The 19,223-nt window shown below is 40.9% G+C and overlaps 2 protein-coding genes across 2 annotated transcripts; both read right to left on the reverse strand.

The window, feature by feature from the left end:
- Positions 1–4,924: 4,924 nt before the first annotated feature.
- LOC121488823 (cellular nucleic acid-binding protein-like) lies at positions 4,925–6,142 on the reverse strand. Its single transcript, XM_041751103.1, has 2 exons — positions 5,948–6,142; positions 4,925–5,874 (listed from the first exon to the last, which is right to left on the reverse strand). Exons 1-2 carry the CDS (start codon positions 6,140–6,142, stop codon positions 5,398–5,400), a joined length of 672 nt encoding a protein of 223 aa, XP_041607037.1. The 3' UTR covers positions 4,925–5,397.
- Positions 6,143–6,303: 161 nt separating this feature from the next.
- LOC121488824 (eukaryotic translation initiation factor 3 subunit C-like) lies at positions 6,304–10,985 on the reverse strand. Its single transcript, XM_041751105.1, is given in 4 exon segments — positions 6,304–7,571; positions 7,574–8,623; positions 9,249–9,316; positions 10,894–10,985. Coding segments are annotated over 4 exon segments (2,382 nt in total). The 3' UTR covers positions 6,304–6,399.
- Between the last annotated feature and the right edge of the window lie 8,238 nt (positions 10,986–19,223).

Below are 19,223 nucleotides of genomic sequence, written 5' to 3' on the forward strand. Positions count from 1 at the left end.
GAAAGAGATGATCACAAGCAGACAAAAGCTGAATTTGGTGTTCACAGGTAATTGGCAAAGGAAGTGCCAGCTAAGTAAGGGAGAACAAATGCAGAGCAACATGCTAAGAGTCTAGTTCAGACACAGGGGAAGGGAAAATAAAATAAGATGAAATCAGATAGAGACAAGCCTCAAGAAACTCATAACTATAGGGAACAAACTGAGGGTTGCTGTGGGGAAGGTGGGTGGGTGGTGGGGTAACTGGGTGATGGGCATTGAGGAGGGTACTTGATGTAATGACCCTGGATGTTATATGCAAGTGATGAATCACTAAACTCTAATTCTGAAACTAATAATACACTATATGTTAATCAAATTTTATTTTATTATTTATTTATTTATTTTAAATATTTTATTTATTTATTCATGAGAGACAGAGAGAGGCAGAGACACAGGCAGAGGGAGGAGAAGCAGGCTCCATGCAGGGAGATCGATGTGGGACTCAATCCTGGGACTCTGGGATCACACCCTGAGCTGAAGGCAGATGCTCAACCACTGAGCCACCAAGGCATCCCGCAAATTGAATTTTATATACAAAACTAACAAAAAGAATTTTATATAACAAAACTAACAAATTTTTTTATATTTTTAAAATATAAAAAAATTTTATATAAAAAACTAACAAAAAACACATACTCTTTTTGTATCTGATTGATACATTCTAGGTCAGAGAATGTCTAAGCGTCTTTTACAGGTCTCCCACTGATTAAGTAAGGCCCACAAAGATATTCTCCTTTACTTACAGTCAACTAACTAGGAACTTTAATTACATCTGCAAAATTATTTTCATCAAAATAAATTATTTACATCAAAACTCATCATACTAAAATACCCAGACTTGGGACCTTGGATTCAGCAACAGTAGAAAGGCTGAGCTCAAAGTTGAAAGGCACCGGCAAATTTTATTGGGGCAACAGCTACAGGTAAGGGGTGAGGCATAATCAAGACAGAGGTGTCAGACTCGCTCCTCCAAAAATAGCCACAGAAAGTTTTAAAGGGGCTGAGGTGGGAAAGGAGTGCTGTGTAAGCATGTAGGGGTGGGGAATATAGGGAATTGGGCATACAGTTGTAGTTGACAGAACATGCTTCTTCATAAATTGTAGGTTTCATTTACATGTTAACTCTCCACCTTTGAGTGTGATTTTTAACATTAAAATGAGAGGAAAATATCAGAAAGGGAGACAGAACATGAGAGACTCCTAACTCTGGGAAACGAACTAGGGGTGGTGGAAGGGGAGGAGGGTGGGGGGTGGGGGTGACTGGGTGACGGGCACTGAGGTGGGCACTTGACTGGATGAGCACTGGGTGTTATTCTATATGTTGGCAAATTGAACACCAATAAAAAATAAATTTATAAAAAAATAAAGAAGAAAATAGAAATAGCCTATAATTCTATCACCCAATGCTAATCACTGTCAATGTTTTGGTTTGGTATTATTTCATAACCATTTATCTACTATATGTAAATGCTTTTCAAATATTTGGATCAAACTTGAAAAAAAATGAGAGGAAAAATCAAAGAAAAGTCAGATTTGGTGACCATCCTGTCTCAGATCACTTAGAACTAGTCTGGCCTTGTTTCTTGGTTCCAGCTCTGCTCTGCCAGAAAAGCAGTAACAGCCAGCAGGGAATGCCCTGGGTATATAGAGGCTTGTTCTCAAGGTCCTTGACTATATCACTACCATCGTCAAAGTCTTTATTTCTTCATTCCAATCTCCATAACTGGAATAATCAGCTACATGAAATTTCTGTCTCTCCTTTTCATTGATTCTGCATGCTACTCCCAGATTAATCTTTCTGAAATGTTGCATTTCTGTGACTGTAGTTACAAGTCAAATTTCAATTTGAGATGTATCGACAATGATAATGTTGCTTAAATATAAATATGCTTGGAAAATATTAATGACAAAAAAATCAGAACTATCAATTAATAGAGCAGTTTTCTAAAATTTTGAATTAGTACTTTTTAAAATTTAGGATCAGTTTTTTAAATTGGGTTGAAATTCACACAACATAAAATTTTTATCAAGAAAGAATGCTGTATTTTGTCAAATGCTTTTTCTGCATCTATTGAGAGGATTATATGGTTTTTATCTTTTCTTTTATTAATGTCGGTTATCACATTGATTGATTTATAGATGTCGAACCACCCCTGTGGCCCCAGGAATAAATCCCACTTGGTTGTGGTGGATAATCCTTTTAATGTACTGTTGGATCAAATTAACTAGTATCAGTGAGAATTTTTGCATCTAAGTTCATCAGAGATATTGGTCTGTAATTCTCCATGCTGGTGGACTCTGGTTTTGGGATCAAGGTAATGCTGGTCTCAGAGAATGACTTTGGAATTTTTCTTTCCGTTTCTATTTTTAAAAATATTTTCAAAAGAATAGGTATTAATTCTTCTTTACAAGTTTGGTAGAATTCCTGTGGGAAGCCATTTGGTCCTGGACTCTTGTTTGTTTGGAAATAGTTGAGTACTGATTCAATTTATTTGCTGATTATGGGTCTGATCAGGTTTTATACTTTTTTTAGGGTGAAATGCACTGTTTCCATTTTGCTAGTTTGTAAGTTTCTAGGAATTTGTCCATTTCTTCCAGATTGTTAATTTGTTGGTATATAACTGCTCATAATATTCTCTCAAAATTGTTTCTTTTTCTTCAGGGTTGGTTGTGATTTCTATTCTTTTATTCATGATTTTATTTACTTGGGTCCTTTCTCTTTTATTTTTGATAAGTTTGGCTAGGGGTTTATCAATCTTGTTAATTCCTTCAAAGAACCAACTCCTAGTTTCATTGCTTTGTCTTATTGTTTTTTGTTTGTTTTTATATCATTGATTTCTGCTCTAATCTTTATTATTTCTCTTCTCCTGCTGGATTTAGGTTTTATTTGCTGTTCTTTTTTCACCTCTTTTAAGTGTAAGATTAGGTTGTATATTTGAGACTTTTCTTATTTCTTGAGGAAAACCAGGATTAACTACATACTTCTATCTTAGGATGGTCTTTGTTGCTTCCCAAAGGTTTTGGACTGTTATGTTTTCATTCTCATCTGCTTCCATGTATTTTAAAAATTCTTCTTTAGTTTCTTGGTTAACCCATTCATTCCTTAGTAGGATGTTCTTTAGCCTCCATATATTTGTGGTCTTTCCAAATTTTTTCTTATGGTTGACTTCAAGTTTCATAGTGCTGTGGTCTGAAAATATGTGTGGTATGATCTCAATCTTTTTGTATCAGTTGAATCCTGATTAGGTAACCCAGTTGTGATCTATTCTGAAGAATGTTCCATGTGCACTTGAGAAGAATGTGGCTTCTGCTGCTTTAGAGTGAAATGCACTGAATATGTCTGTGAAGCCTTCTGGTCTAATGTGTCATTCAAAGCCTTTGTTTCCCTGTAGATCTGCTTAGATGGTCTGTTTGGACGATCTGTCCATTGTTATGAGTAAGGTGTTAAAAGATTATCAGAGTATTATTGTATTATTATCAATGTGTTTATTTAATCTTATTATTAATTGGTTTACATATTTGGGTGCTCCCAAGTTAGGGCCACAAATAGTTATAGTTCTTTGATCTTCTTGCTGGATAGATTCTTTTATTATGAAATAGTGTCCTTCTTTATTTCTTATTACACTCTTTGGTTTGAAATCTAGTTTGCCTAAGGATGGCTATTCTTTCTTTTGATGTCCAGTAGCAAGGTAGATGGTTGTCCAACCCTCACTTTCAATCTGGAGGTGTTATTGGATCTAAAATGAGTCTTTTGTAAGCAGCATCTTGATGGGTCTTTTTTTTTTAATCCATTCTAATACCCTCTGTCTTTTTATTGGGACATTGAGTTCGTTTACATTCAGAGTAATTAATAAAAGATATGAACTTACTGCCATTGTATTACCTGTAAATTCATTGTTCCTAGAGATTGTCTCTCTTTTGGTCTTTGCTCCTTTTCGTCTTTCTGCTCAAAGGGTCCCCTTTTATATTTCTTGCAGGGCTGGGCTAGTGTTCAGGAATATCTTTATTTTTTGTTTGTCCTGGAAACTCTTTATCTCTCCTATTCTGAATGACACACTTGCTAGATAAAATATTCTTGGCTATATAATTTTCTCATTTAGCACATTGACTATATCATGCTAGTCTTCTCTGGTCTTCCAGGCCTCTGTGGACTGGCCTGCCACCAGCCTTACATGTCTACCCTTGTAGGTTAAGGACCTCTTGTATTAACCTTCTTTCTGAATTTTCTCTTTATCTTTGTGACTTCCAAGTTTCACTATTATATGTTGTGGCATCCAAGTTTCACTATTATATGTTGTTAATTTTTAGGGGAGTTCTCTGTGCTTTTTGGACTTGAATGCTTGTCTCCTTTTCCAGATTAGGTAAGTTCTCAGCTATATAATTTGTTTAAGTAAAATTTCTGCCCTCTTTCCTCCACTCTATTTTTTCTGGGACTCCTATAATATGGATATAGTTTTGCTTTATGGATTTATTTCAGTTGAAATAAAAACCACATTTGATAGAGAAAAAAAATTACATTTCTATTTTCTAGGACTTCAGTTGCTTTTTCCATCTGACTTTTAAAAACTGATTACAACAAATGAAACACAGTTGTCTAAGTGATATAGTATACAAAAATAACATCTTGATTTCTGTGAAAATGCATTTCTCTGCAATTCCTGAATAACTCCAAATTATGCTAACTCTGAGCATAGATGTTTACTCTGGGTTTTAGATTTAGACTTTGAAAAAAATGTGTTCTAAACCTTTGCCATCACCTTATGCATATCCAGCATCAACGCTGTGAAGTTGTTCTTGTTTAGGCCTTTATCCCGATTTTTCTTGCACAGCCATTAACACACATCTTTTTATTTTGTTTACTCCCACTCAACTCTATGTTCTATGTAGGGCCTGATACAGATGTTACTTGATGTTATTTAATAGCTACTGAGGTCAGACAATCCAAGGCCATCATTATGCTAAAATTAAAGTTGTTTATGGAAGCTCATAAATACTTCCAGAATTGGTTTTACCTCCTACATGGGAACATATCCAAGAAACCCAGAACGGGCTTACTGGTCTGACTCAACTCTTCCCATTCATCAATCCCTATTCACCAGTGGCGCGGAAAGGGGGTTCTTTAACAAAGCATTATACATAACACCTCTACCAAACTAAACATAAACTTTTTTTTTTTTGTAGTTAAATGCAGAAAGTCGGTTTTTTTTTTTTTTTCCACCCCTTTCCTCCTTTTACACGGCAAGTAAAGCTCGCTGGCCTGGGAGTAGCCTCTATCTGCCAACCTTTGGCCAGCGAAGAGGATTCAGAGAAAATAATACAACCATCAATCAGAAAAAGGAGGGGCGACAAAGGAAAATAATTAAGCTGTGGCTTCAATCGTGCATTCCCGTGCAAGGTGCCCTGACTCGCCACAGCGGTAACAGTTGACTTCACTTGTCTTGCTGCAATTAATGGCTACGTGACCAGTTTCACCACACCTATAGCACTTCACTTTGGAGCAGTCTTTTTGAATGTATCCAAATTCTCCACAAGAATAGCACTTCTGCTCATCAGCATGGTCACAGTCATGAGCCAGATGGCCTGGTTTGCCACAGTTGTAGCAGCATTGCTCCCGCTCTCTCTTGGGCTCCTTGCAGTCCTTGGCGATGTGGCCACCTCTACCGCAGTTATAGCAGGCTTCATCCTCTTGAAGATCACAATCCTTGGCAAGATGACCAGACTCACCACAGCGATAACAGATGTCTGGAAGAGATGAGGAAACAAACTGGAAACCTCTATCCGAGGTAAAACCAGATCTCTTCTCCGCCTCTGAGCCCGGAGCTGGGAGCTCCCCCTTCTAGAACATGCAGGCAGCCCAGCTGTGGTTTGGCCTTCAGCCTGACAGCACTAGCACCTGGGCTTCAACCTGCCTGACGCCTTTGTTTGTGGACGTTTTGGGACCTCTGGAGGGGGAGGGAGGTGCCGGATGGGCAACTGGCAAGCCCGGTGGGGGCTGAGCTGTCCTTGTCCTCTGTGGGTGCCCCTGGATGGCACGTGCAGAGGACCGAGCTGGAGCTCCCGGGGCGGGAGTGGCCATCCCAGGCCCCAGGCCCTGTCCGGGCCATGCTGGAAGCTCCCGTTGGTGACCACCAGTCCTCGATGCTCTGGCTGCAAATTACATAAAGCTTTTAACTGTGATGGAGCTGAGCACTCTTCTCAAACATTTTGAGTGGTGATTTTTAGTTTTGTTTTGAAAACAATAAACAGAGATGAACCTGAAAAAAAATTTTTTTTTAACTTTAAACAGAACTTTAATAACTCAGGATGTGGTCTACGACTTAAAGGCTGAATGGTCTGGGCCGGAGGCACAGAAGCGAGGCCATTAGTAGGCTGTCTGAGACTGCTGCTGGCGGTACCCACCCCGACGCATGTAGCCCTCGTTCTTGCGGTAGCCGTCCTTCTGGTCTCGGAAGTAGCCACCATAGGTACCCTGCTTGTGGTCAAACACCCGCTCATTATTTTCCACCAAGCTGCCCAGCTTCTCAGCCAGCTGCAGGGCCAGGTTCTGTTGGGCAGTGGGCTCGGTGCGGTGCATCACCACAGTCTGCGTTGGCTGGTCCAGAGAGGCCATCAACTCCTCATTAATGATCACCTTGCTGATGATGGAGTGTACAGTGGGCAGGTCCAGTTCAAACATGTCAGACAGAGTCTCCATGCTGATGGAGTCATAGACACTGCTGTAGGTGAAGAGGTAGGTTCGCAGTGATTCTTCCTGGATCTTCCTAACCAGCATGGTTCAGACTTTGTCAGCCTCAGGGAAAAGGTCCCACACTTTGCCATTCATCTTTTCATTGATGATAAAACTGTGACAGGTCTTCCAGTCGCCCATCTTCATAGCCTTGGAGGCAGCAACCACGTGTTCTCTCATGGACTCAGGGGGACCCAACAAGGGCTGCCGCTCCCCCACCCGCAGCTGGTGATGGAACTGCTTGCTGATCATGCGTCGGCGGGCGTCACTCTCATGGGCAGCCATGTAAGGGATCTCCAGGAGCATGGCAGACACCAGATAAACACACTCCAGCAGCTCCAGGTTGATATGTAGGTGGAAGGGCACCTGCCGGCGCCGCTCCACCTTCTCCTGCTCCTGGTTGCGCTCCTGCAGGCTCCGCAACAGCAGCCCCTGGCCCAGAAGCTCCTTGGCCCGGCCGCTTGACTGAATGTCCAGTAGGGCATTGTGAGCATCCTTGGTCAGGCCTTGGCGGAAAGCACATATGCCCAGCTGCACCATGGTGCAATTGTACAGGATCTGTACTGGTGGGTCCGCATGCTGAATATTGTCTTGCAGGTGACTCATGAGCATGAGGTCCCGGGCTTGGTACCAGCGGGAGTGCAGGGCATGGTGGTAGATATGGCAAAGGATGGCACACGTGCGGATGCGGTCCGTGCGGTCCTTGGCGTAGATGTACTTGCACAGCCTCTCCATCAGCACAGCTGAGTCCTCGCCCTCATTCTCTGCCTGGTCTTGCTCAGACTTTGAGGAGCCCTCTGGGGGGTGAGCTGCCGCTGGTGGGCCTTGTAATCAAATTTGTAGTAGGTGTGGAGGATGCGCCTCAAGTAGACTCAACAGATCTCCTCGGTGGTGCCCTTCTCTTCCAGGTAGCGCTGCACACGCTCGATGATGGCACACACCTGCACCTCGTCCTTCAGATGCTCCACGTACTCTTGGGAGTGGGGATCAGTATTTTGCATTATTTTGGTAAATTCTTCATCCATTCGTTCCACCAAGGTTAAGATACAGCCACGGACACGCAGTGGCTGGTCAGCATTATGTAGGTTTTCACTTTCCTCCAGGATGTTCTCTCCAACAAAGATGTTGGGGTTTGCAAACAGGATGTCCATCAGCTCATTGATACAGTCCAGGCACTTCTGCCACATCTCAGGCTTCATGTACGTGGCTAGGTTCGGGTTGTAGTCATAGAGACAGGTGATGATATTGAACTTGATCTTTACTATGACGCCCTCCCCCAGGTTGTTTTCAGACTCAATCTGAACCAATAGCTGTAGTAGTTCAATCTGGGCTGCACGATCTGTTCCCTTCTTGCCTCGTGCCTGTAGGATCTCATTCAACTTCTTGATGACAACAGCGTGGGTGATCTCGGTTCCCTTGGCAAACATTTTTGGCTTCTCCTTAACGAGGGGCACTCCACCCCGGACCCTTTCCCACTCCCCGCCTTCATTGTCTTCCTCTTCCTCATTCAGGCGCTTAGATTTCCTATCGTGCTTCTTCTTGGCTTTGTCCTCCCGCTTCTTCTCAGCTGCCTTCTTGTCCTCCTCTGTGGTGGGGGCCTTTTTAAGGAACCTTGAAGCCAGCACTGCCTGCTTCCCTTCTTCCTCCTCTGAGTCAGAGTCAGAAGATGTGGAACCCGTATCCCAGTCTTCATCATCTTCTGAATCTTCTGAGTCCTCCTCATCATCCTCCATCTTTTTGAGGAACTTGCGACTCTCTCCAGAAGGAGCTTCTGATTTCTTCTTTAGGAAAGCTGCAGCCCAGACCCACGTGTCCAGTGCTTCATTTGCAACTTGTCGACCTCTCTTAAAGCACACACCTGCGTGTGTGCGTGCACGGTTTTGTGCAAACACACATTCACATGGCCAAGCCCTAGTGGCTCTGGAAACTCCATGCCCTTTTCCTAAAAGCCATTTGATCCTAAGAGAAGTCCAGACTGGCCAAACTACAAAGAGCTCAAGGACCTCAGGTCGACCCCAGAATTAGGGTTGCTGCTGAAAACCAGGAGCATTCCCACGCCGTTCCTGGGGTCCCAAGAAATTCCCTTTCACCCCAAGGCCAAGGACGCCTTCCAGGCAGGTGGCCGGTGGCCTTGGGCTTCGGCCACATGGACACCTGCCCTCCCTGGCACACTTTTCTACAAACACTGGATGTGCTGGGTCTAGGGGCCGGGGCAGAGAGAGGCGCCTGCCCCAGCCCTCTCCCAGCAAGTGTACATAGTGTACAGAGGGGAGGTGTGCAGGAGGGGGTGCATGCCTGGTTCATAATGTGCACCTTCCCTGATCTCAGATGTTGATTTATTATTTCTGAATAACTTCTTGTGGTAGAAACCAAATTTCTTTTAATATATTACATATATATGTACACGCTCCTGTGAAATACGTGTACGTCGAGGGGGAATCTATTTATGTTCCATTGGGAGTCTTTTCGATCAGGAATCTCACCTGCTGCTTTGTGTATTTGGTCGGGTTCCTGACACGTTTTGTCTTTCTGTTTAGTAAAGGTGCTCTTTCTGGGATGTAAAAAAAAAAAAAACAAAAAAACAAAAACAACTTCCCGCATGCGCTCTGTCCTCATCTCGCTCAAGCAGGCCCCCTTGGTGCACTGAAGAGCCACCCTGTGGAAACACTACATCTGCAATATCTTAATCCTACTCAGTGAAGCTCTTCACAGTAATTGGATTAATTATGTTGAGTTCTTTTGGACCAAACCTTTTGTCTTTAGAGTTGATCATTGTTTGTGATTCCATGTTTCCTTCAGCTGTGTTCTCCCTGGCAGGCAGAGAGGAGGGGGAGGAAAAGAGGGGGGAAGCCTCCCAAAGGTAGCCTCAACCTCTACTTTTGTGCATTATTCTCAGAATAAATTTGTTTCAAACAATAAAAAAAAAAAAGCTGAAAACATCCCACATCTACCTTCATGATCTAATAGTTTTCTTTCCTTCTTCTTTTCAGCATTATTTTCCATATTTTTATCTTCTATGTCAGTGATTCACTCTTCTGCTTCTTTCATTTTATGGCCTCCACTTGAGACTGCATCTCAATTATAGCATTTTAAATTTTGGCCTGACTAGATTTTCATTCTCTTAGCTCTGTAGTAAGGGATTCTCTAGTGTCTTTTATGCTTTTTTCCCCAAGCCCCGCTAATATCTGTATAATCATTGGTTTAAATTATTGTTCAGACATCTTACTTATATCTGTATTGATTAAATCCCTGGCAGTGAGTACTACGTCCTATTCTTTCTTTTGAGGTGAATTTCTCCATATTCTGTTTATCCAGAAATTAAAAGAGGAGAGAAAAAAAGCAACAACTGAAACAAGAAGAAGAACAACAAAACACACATAGAAAAAGCTGGATCCTTGGGTATGTCTTGGTCTGCTTGTTAAACAAAACTGGATATCATAAAGAATATATAGATAGATAGATAGATATAATATTGCTCAGCCATTGAAAAGAATGAAATCTTTCCATTTGCAATGGATATGATGGAACCAGAGGATATTATGATAAGCGAAATAAGTCAGAGAGACAAATACCATATGTTTTCAGTCATAGTGGAATTTAAGAACAAAACAGATGAATAAAGTGGAAATGAAAGAAAAATAAAATAATGGGAAGACAGAAAGGGAGGCAAACCATAAGAGACTCTTAACTATAGGAAACAAACCAAGGGTTGCTGGAGGGGAAGTGGGTGGCAAGATAGTGTGATTGGGTGATGAGCATTAAGGAGGGCACTTGAAGTAATGAACACTGGGTTTTGTATGAACTGATGAACCACTGAATTCTACCTCTGAAACTAATAATACAGTATATGTTAATTAAATTGGATTTGAATAAAAAATTAAAAGAAAAACTGAACCCCAAAATCAGAAAACTATATTTACATCTATATATAAAAAAAGAACAATGAAAGGAGACAAAATAGTAATAATTTATAAAGTATATATAAAATAAAAATTAAAAAAGAATAAAAAAAGGATGAAATAAGAAAATAACTGAAATAATGACTAAAGAATAAAAATACAAAGAATGCTAGATGCTGTTTCTCCCTAGAGCTGAATGTTTGCAAGCCTCTATGATCAGTAAACTCACTGGAAGTGAGTTGTCTGTGCTGGTCTGCTAGGAGAAGGGCCTGTTGTGTTGATTCTTGGGTGGAAGTGCACCTCCAGGTTGCAGGGAGGCATGACTTGGTGTAGGAGCTCCAGATACCACTAGATAGTGATATTTTGCTCCCTGAAGGCTTTCAGCACTGATAGGTGAGATGAATCTAGTGGCACCTGCTTTCTAGCCCTGGAGTTGAAAATTTGCACTGCCCACTGTTCAGTGAACCCTCACAGAAGACCAGTCAATAACTCTTGCCTCCCCAGTTGCCATCAGAACTCTGTGTTCACCCTGCATGTGTCTGAGCATTTTTATCTCAGGCATGCCACTGAGGTTCAAAACTCCAAGTTTTAGAGACTCTTCTGGCCAGTCCTGCACTGTTCCTTCTGGGGAGGTTCTTGCCATGCTTCTGCCTTTTGCTGGAGCCATCCATATAAAACAGTCATGTGACCGTGCCGCAGTTCACAATTTATGGCAACATGGAGCAGAAAGCAGGCACCTAGACTTGCTGTTCTCAACTGGCTTCTATGATACTATGCTTGAGAACTGTGATGCACTTAGGCATCACCCTCTTCTTTCTGGGACCCAGGGAATCCTGAGACCACACTGTCAGACCTGGGATTTCACCACTCGAGCACCTTTAAGCCAGTCATCTCTCCCATTGTAGCAGACTTCTAAAAGTTCTGATTTTGTGCTCCATTGATTGTAATACTTTGTGGTAGCCTCCTTAAGTAGTCCCCCTCCCCACCACTGTATCCTCAGCTGTATCACACTGGATTCAAGTCTCTGCACCTCCTGCCTTCCAAACAGTGATCACTTTTCTACTTGTAGACTTGCAACATTTTTCTGAAGCCTCTGATTTATCAGGTATTCAGAATGATTTGATAACTGGTTGTATTCAAAGGATGAATAAGTGGATGGGTAAACTTATGGTCCCCCTACCCCTCCACCATCTAACTCCTACCCTTGTAACTTAAGGACCTTTTGTCCCTAGCTGCTTACAGAATCCTCTCTTTATCTTTGTATTTTGCAATTTTCACTATGATATGTAATGGTGTTGATCTCTTTTTATTGGTTTTTGAGAGGAGTTTTCTGTGCCTCTTGGACTTGAATGCCTGTTTCCTTTTCCAGATTAAGGACGTTTTCAGCTATAATTTATTGAAATGAATGTTTTTCAAGCCCAGCTAGTAGTCTCATGACTGTTGATCTGAATTCTTGTTCAGATATGTTGCTTATGTATGTTTTCAGCAAGTCCCTGGCTGTGATTTCTTCTTGACCTTTCATTTGGGGGAGAGTTCTTCCATCTTGTCATTTTGGCTAAATTTCTGTCTTTTGCTTGTCATGAAAACTTGCTACCTGCATCTGAGAATAATACTATATTAAAATGGGGTTCGAGTATCTGGGTGGCTCAGTCTGTTAAGTGTCTGACTCTTGATTTCTGCTCAGATCATGATTTCAAGATCATGGGATTGAGCCACATGTTGGGCTCCCATTGGGGAGTGTGCTCAAGATTTTCTCTCTCCTTTTGTCTCTCCCTCCTCTCTCTCTCAAATAAATCAATCAAACTTTTTAATAAGGGGGAATGGTGTCATACACTGTCCAGGGCCTGGTACTTTAGGAATTTCTGTTGTATTCTGCAAGCACTCTGCTGTTGCATTTTGGCTGTTATTTCCCACTGGTCAATACTCTGCATAGTTTCCCCTTGCTTGCACTGTGGAGTTTTTGGAATTTTAACTAGGTGTGCTTTATTTGTTGAAATAAGCCTGGAAAAAGAAAAGAAGGAAAAAAGCCTGATCCAAGAGAGAGAGAAGGAGAGAGAAAGGGAAAAGGAACAGCAGCAGCAGCAGCACCAGCAGCAGCAACAACAACAACAACAACAACAAACCCTAAACTGACAATCAAAAAATAGCCTGATTCCAAGGAAAAAGAAATCTGATCCCTTATATATATGGTAATATATATATATATATATATTTTCCTCTATCTCTAGAAAGAGAGAGAGAAGGAAATGAAAAACTAACAAACAAAAAACTATAGCCTTATTTCAAAGCAAAAAAAAAAAAAATACAGCTTGGTCCTAGTTCCACCAGAACTGCAGGTGATGATTTGAAGCACTGTATGATCAGTAGACTTGGTGCATGCAGGTTGCTGCCTGTGATGGTATTCTGAGGGAGAGGACCACTTGCTGGTTCAGAGTTAGTCCTGCTCCAGTAAATATGCACTTTCCAGGCACTGGGGGATGAGGTTTGGTATAAGGAGCTCCCACTTCTATGGGGAGACACTGTGTAGTTCTCTATATTTGGACCATGTTGGTTGGGAGGGGAAAATGGTGCCACCCCACTCTTGTCCCTGGACCAGGGATCTCATACCTCTCTGCTGTACAGGAAGCCCTCCCAGAAAAGTGAATGCTGTTAGTGTACCTGGTGCCACACCTCTCGTGTTTTATCTTTGGCACGTGCTTGGATTCAAAACTCCAAATCTTAAAGGACTGGCCACCTTGCAGATTTGCTCCTTTCTCTGGAGAACAGCTTCCCTGCCATGCTGTGTCTAGTGTCCTTTGTCCCAGAAAAACAGTCCCATGCCTGCATAATGCACAGAATGTATGTTGTAGCACTGCAAAAAGCATTGACCAGATTAGCCACCCTCTATGCACACTGCCAATGAAAGGCTGTTTGCTGGCACCTGCGGGGTCTTTTGTCCTTGGAGGGGCAATATACCCTCTTCCAAATGTATTCCAGGAGGGGGAATGTTCTCTACTATGCAACTCAGGAGATCCCTGCATCACTTTGTGCAGGAGCCACAGCTCTGCTCCGGCAAAAGTTTAACACTTCCGAAATTCCAAAGTCTGAGCTCTACACACTATTTGCAAAAACCCTGTGACACTCAGTTCTTACCAGTTGGTGGTACAGACAGGTTTCCTCCTTATGTGGACCCAGTGCCATACTGTCTCAACTACTCTTTCTCTCCCTTTTCTCTCTGTGGAAAGGGCCCCATCCCTTCCATGGTGTGGCCGTTTTTCTCCACCCCAATTTACTTCCACATATCTCACACCTGTCACACTGTCTCCCTCCCACCAAGGAAATCTTTCTTCCAATCCTCAGAGTTATTTTCTGGGTGTTCCAAGTGATCTGACCTCAACACAGTTTTGTTCAAGGGGCAAGGAAAACCCAGGGTCCCCCTACTTCTCCACCATTGTAACTCCTCTCTCTTAAATAAAGTTTTACATGCTGTCTTCTCTAAAGTTTGACAGATTAGGCTGTCTTAAAAATGGATTTTTATGTAACTGTGAAGTTTAAAAATGGAAAATAACTTTAACCAATATCAGTAAGTATAAAGTCCGACTTGACCTAGGTCAGTTGTTGGTACATAACATTAGTTGACATTTCTGAGCAATTTTTGTGAGCTAGACAGTAATATCTTAAGTAAAATTATGCTTCCTCATTAAAATTTCCAAATTTTCTTTGTAGACTTCTTGGCATGTTTCTAGTACTAGTGATTCAACACTATTTATACCACTTACTTTTAAAAGAAACCACTGAAAAAAAATAAAATAAAAATAAAATAAAAGAAACCACTGGACCCCAAGTAAACTCAGAGCTGAGAACTAGGATTCCTGCCTACCTAAGATACAATTTCAGTCATCTCACAGCATCAGTATTTTAAGCATGCAGACAGCAAAGCCTGGGAACAACTCTTCCTGGGAGTCAACTAAGATATGGGGCTTTACTCTGAGGTTTTGGAAGAAATTTGGTGGTGGTGGGGGGAACCTCAGATGTCACAGAATGAACAACTACTTCCAGGTCTCAAGAAAATACTTCGCATAGCATAGCAACTACTTACTTACAACTGTAAGGTATGTGAAGTTTCTTGTGATCTGGTCCTGTTAAGTAAAAATCTTCCATTTAGCAGTCATGATGGATTTGAGTTTTAAATGATGATAGGCTGACTCTTCCGGTAAAGTTCTTTTTATTTATTTATTTATTTATTTATTTATTTAAGAGAGAGAGAGAGAGAGAGAGAGAGAGATGCAGAGACACAAGCAGAGGGAGAAGCAGGCTCCAGGCTATGCAAGGAGCCTGATGTGGGACTCGATCCCCGGTCTCCAGGATCACACCTTGGGCTGTAGGCGGCGCTAAACCGCTGTGCCACCTGGGCTGCCCCTGGTAAAGTTCTTTATACAGACAAACCTCAAAGATAATAACAGGTTTGGTTCCAGTGCACAGCAATAAAGCAAATTTTGCAATAAAGCAAGTCAAATTAATTTTTATTTCCTAGTGAATATAAAAGTTATGTTTATACTATACTGTATCTTTTAAGTGTGTAATAGTAATAGGATTGAGTCTAAAAAACCCAGTATAGAATATAAATAATAGTGAAAGGGAATATAAGGGAAGGGAGAAGAAATGTGTGGGAAATATCAGAAAGGGAGACAGAACATAAAGACTCCTAACTCTGGGAAATGAACTAGGGGTGGTGGAAAGGGAGGATGGCGGGGGATGGGGGTGAATGGGTGACGGGCACTGAGGGGGGCACTTGACGGGATGAGCACTGGATGTTATTCTGTATGTTGGTAAATTGAACACCAATAAAAAATAAATTTATTAAAAAATAAAAATAAAAAACCCAGTATATATGTTAAATTTATTTAATTTTTAAATTTAAGTTAATTAATTAACATATAGTTTCAGTGTTAGAAGTCATTGCAAGAAGTCAGTGATTCATCAGTCTTATATAACACCCGTGCTCATTACATTACATGCCCTCCTTAATGTCCACCACCCAGTTACCCCTCTCCCCTCCATCAATACTCAGTTGTTTCCTACTATTAAGAGTATCTTATGGTTTGCCTCCTTTTCTGATTTCATCTTGTTTTATTTTTTCCTCTCTCCCCCTATGATTGTTTTGTTTCTTAAATTCCACATATGAGTGAGTGATTTCACATAATTGTTTTTCTGATTGACTTATTTCACTCTAATACCCTGTAGTTCTATCCACATCGTTGCAAATGGCAAGATTTGATTTTTTTGATGTCTGAGTATTCCATTGTACATATATAACATATATTCATTATCCATTCATCTGTCGATGGACATCTAGGCTTTGTCCATCATTTGTGCTATAAACATTGGGGTGCAGGTGTTCCTATGGAGCACTACATTTGTATCTTTGGGGTAAATACCCAGTTGTGCAATTGCTGGGTCATAGGGTAGCTCTATTTTCAACTTTTTGAGGAACCTCCAGAGTGGCTGTACCAGCTTGCACTCCCACCAACAGTGCACGAGGGTTCCCATCTCTGCATACTTACCCACAACTATTGTTTTCTGTCTTGTTAATTTTAGTCATTCTGATTGATGTGAGGTGCTATCTTATTTTGTTTTGATTTGTATTTCCCTGATGCTGAGTGATGTAGAGCATAATTCATGGATCTGGTGGCCATTTCCATGTTTTTTTTGGAGAAATATCTGTCCATATCTTATGCCCATTTCATGACTGGATTGCTTGTTCTTTGGGTGTTGACCTTGATAACTTCTTTATACATTTTGGATACCAACCTTTTACCTGATATGTCATTTGCAAATATCTTCTCCCATTCAGTAGGTTGAATTTTAGTTTTGTTGACTGTTTCCTTTGCTGAGCAGAAGCTTTTTATCTTGATGAAGTCCCAACAGTTCATTTTTGCTTTTGTTTCCCTTGCCTTTACAAACTTGTCTCACAAAAAGTTACTATGACTGAAGTTGGAGAGGTTGCTGCCTCTGTTCTCTTTAAGATTTTGATGGATTCCTGTTGTAGTTAGGCTTTTCATCCATTTAGAGTTTATTTTTGTGTATGGTGTAAGAGAATGGTCTAGTTTCATTCTTCTGCACGTGGCTGTCCAATTTTCCCAGCACCGTTTATTGAAGAGACTGTCCTTTTTTCCAGTGGATATTCTTTCCTGCTTTGTTGAAGATTAGTTGACCATAGGGTTGAGGGTCCATTTCTGGGTTCTCTCTTCTGTTCCATTGATCTATGTGTCTGTTTTTGTGCCAGTACCACGCCATCTTGATGATTACAGCTTTGTAATACAGCTTGAAATCCGGCATTGTGATGCCCTCAGTTTGGTTTTCTTTTTCAACATTCCTCTGGCTATTCGGAGTCTTTTCTTGTTCCATACAAACTTTACGATTATTATTATTATTTGTTCCACCTCTGTGAAAATGTCAATGGTATTTTGATAGGAATTGCATGGAACATGTAAATTGCCCTGGGTAGCATAGGCATTTCCACCATATTTATTCTTCCAATATGGATTGGAAGCATGGGATGTTTTTCCATCTTGCATCTTCCTCAATTTCTTTCATAATTGTTTTATAATTTTTAGCATACAGATCCTTTACTTCTTTGGCTAGGCTTATTTCTAGGTATCTTATGGTTTTGAGTGCAATTGTAAATGGGATTGATTCATTAATTTCTCTTTCTTCTGTCTCATTGTTAGTGTTTAGAAATGCCACTGATTCTGGGCATTGATTTTGTATCCTGCCACATTGCTGAATTGCTGTATGAGTCCTAGCAATCTTGAGGTGGAGTCTTTTGGGTTCTCCACATAAAGTATCATGTCATCTGTGAAGAGGGAGAGTTTGACTTCTTTGCCGATTTGAATGCCTTTTATTTCTTGTTTTCTGATTGTTGAGGCTAGGAACACAGGGGTGAGAATGGATGTCCCTGGAGTGTTCCTGATCTTAAGGGAAATGCTCTCAGTTTTTCTCCCTTGAGAATGACATTCGCTGTCGACTTTTCAGAAATGGCTTTTATCATACTGGGAAATTTTCCCTCTAACCCTACACTTTGAAAAGTTTTAATCAGGAATGCATGTTGTATTTTGTCAAATGCTTTCTTTGTACCTCCTGAGAGGATCATATGGTTCTTGTCTTTTTTTTTTTTATTGATGTCATCTATCACGTTGATTGTTTTATGAATGTTGAACCACCCTTGCATCCTAGGGTTGTGATGAATAATTCTCGTAATGTACTGTTGATCCTATTGGCTAGTGTCTTGGTGAGAATTTTTGCATCCATGTTCATCAGGGACATTGGTCTGTAATTCTCCTTTTGTGGTGGGGCCTTTATCTGGTTTTGAGATCAAGGTAATCTTGATCTCTTGAGAGAGAAGGAGAGAGAGACAGAGACATAGGTAGAGCGTGAAGCAAGCTCCCTGCAGATAGCCTGATTTAGGACTCGATCCCAAGACCCCCAGATGAAGACCTGAGCCAAAGGCAAATGCTCAACCACTGAGCCACCCAAGTGCCCCAGTAGAATAGGTATTATTTCTTCTTTAAATGTTTGGCAAATTCCCCTGGGATGCCATTGGGCCCTGGACTTCTGTTTCTTGGGAGTTTTTTGATGAATGCTTCAATTTCCTTGCTGGTTACTGGCCTGTTCAGGTTTTCTATTTCTTCCTGTTACAGTTGTGGCAATTTGTATGTTTACAGGAATGCGTCCATTCTTTCAGATTACCTAATTTGTTGGCATATAGTTGTTCATAATACATTTTAAAAATCATTTGCATTTCTTTGGTATTGCTTGTGATCTTTCCTCTTTCATTCATGATTTAGTTAATTTGAGTCTTTTCTCTTTTTAATAAATCTGGCTAGGGGTTTATCTATCCTATTAATTCCTTCAAAGAACCAACTCCTGTTTTCATTGATCTGTTCTACAGTTCTTCTGGTCTCTATTTCATTGAGTTCTGCTCTGATATTATTATCTCTCTTCTGCTTGGTTGAGGCTTTATTTGCTGTTTATTCCAATTCCTTTAGGTGTGAGGTTAGCTTGTGTATTTGAGATTTTTCTAATTTTTTGCTTGTAATATATTTCCCACTTAAACCACCTTTGCTGTATCCCAAAGATTTTGAACAGCTGTGCTTTCCTTAGTTTCCATGAATCTTTTTAATTCTTCTCTAATTTCCTTGTTGACCCATTCATCTTTTAGTAGGATGCACTTTAACCTCCAGGTGTTTGAATTTCTTCCAAATTTCTTCTTGTGATTTGAGTTCTAGGTTCAAAGCATTGTGGTCTGAAAATATGCAGGGGACAATCCCAAACTTTGGTATTGATTGAGACCTGATTTGTGACCCCATATGTGTTCTATTCTGGAGAAAAGTTCCGTGTGCACTTGAGAAGAATGTGTATTCTGCTGCGTTAGGATGGAATGTTCTGCATATATCCGTGAAATCTATTTGGTCTAGTATGTCATTCAAGGCCCATGTTTCACTGGTGATGTTCTGCTTAGAAGATCTGTTCTTTGCTGGGTGTGCCTGCTGAGTGTGTTGAAGTCTCCTACTATTAATG

This window comes from Vulpes lagopus, chromosome 4 (genome assembly GCF_018345385.1).
Source record: "Vulpes lagopus strain Blue_001 chromosome 4, ASM1834538v1, whole genome shotgun sequence".
Lineage (NCBI taxonomy): Eukaryota > Metazoa > Chordata > Mammalia > Carnivora > Canidae > Vulpes > Vulpes lagopus.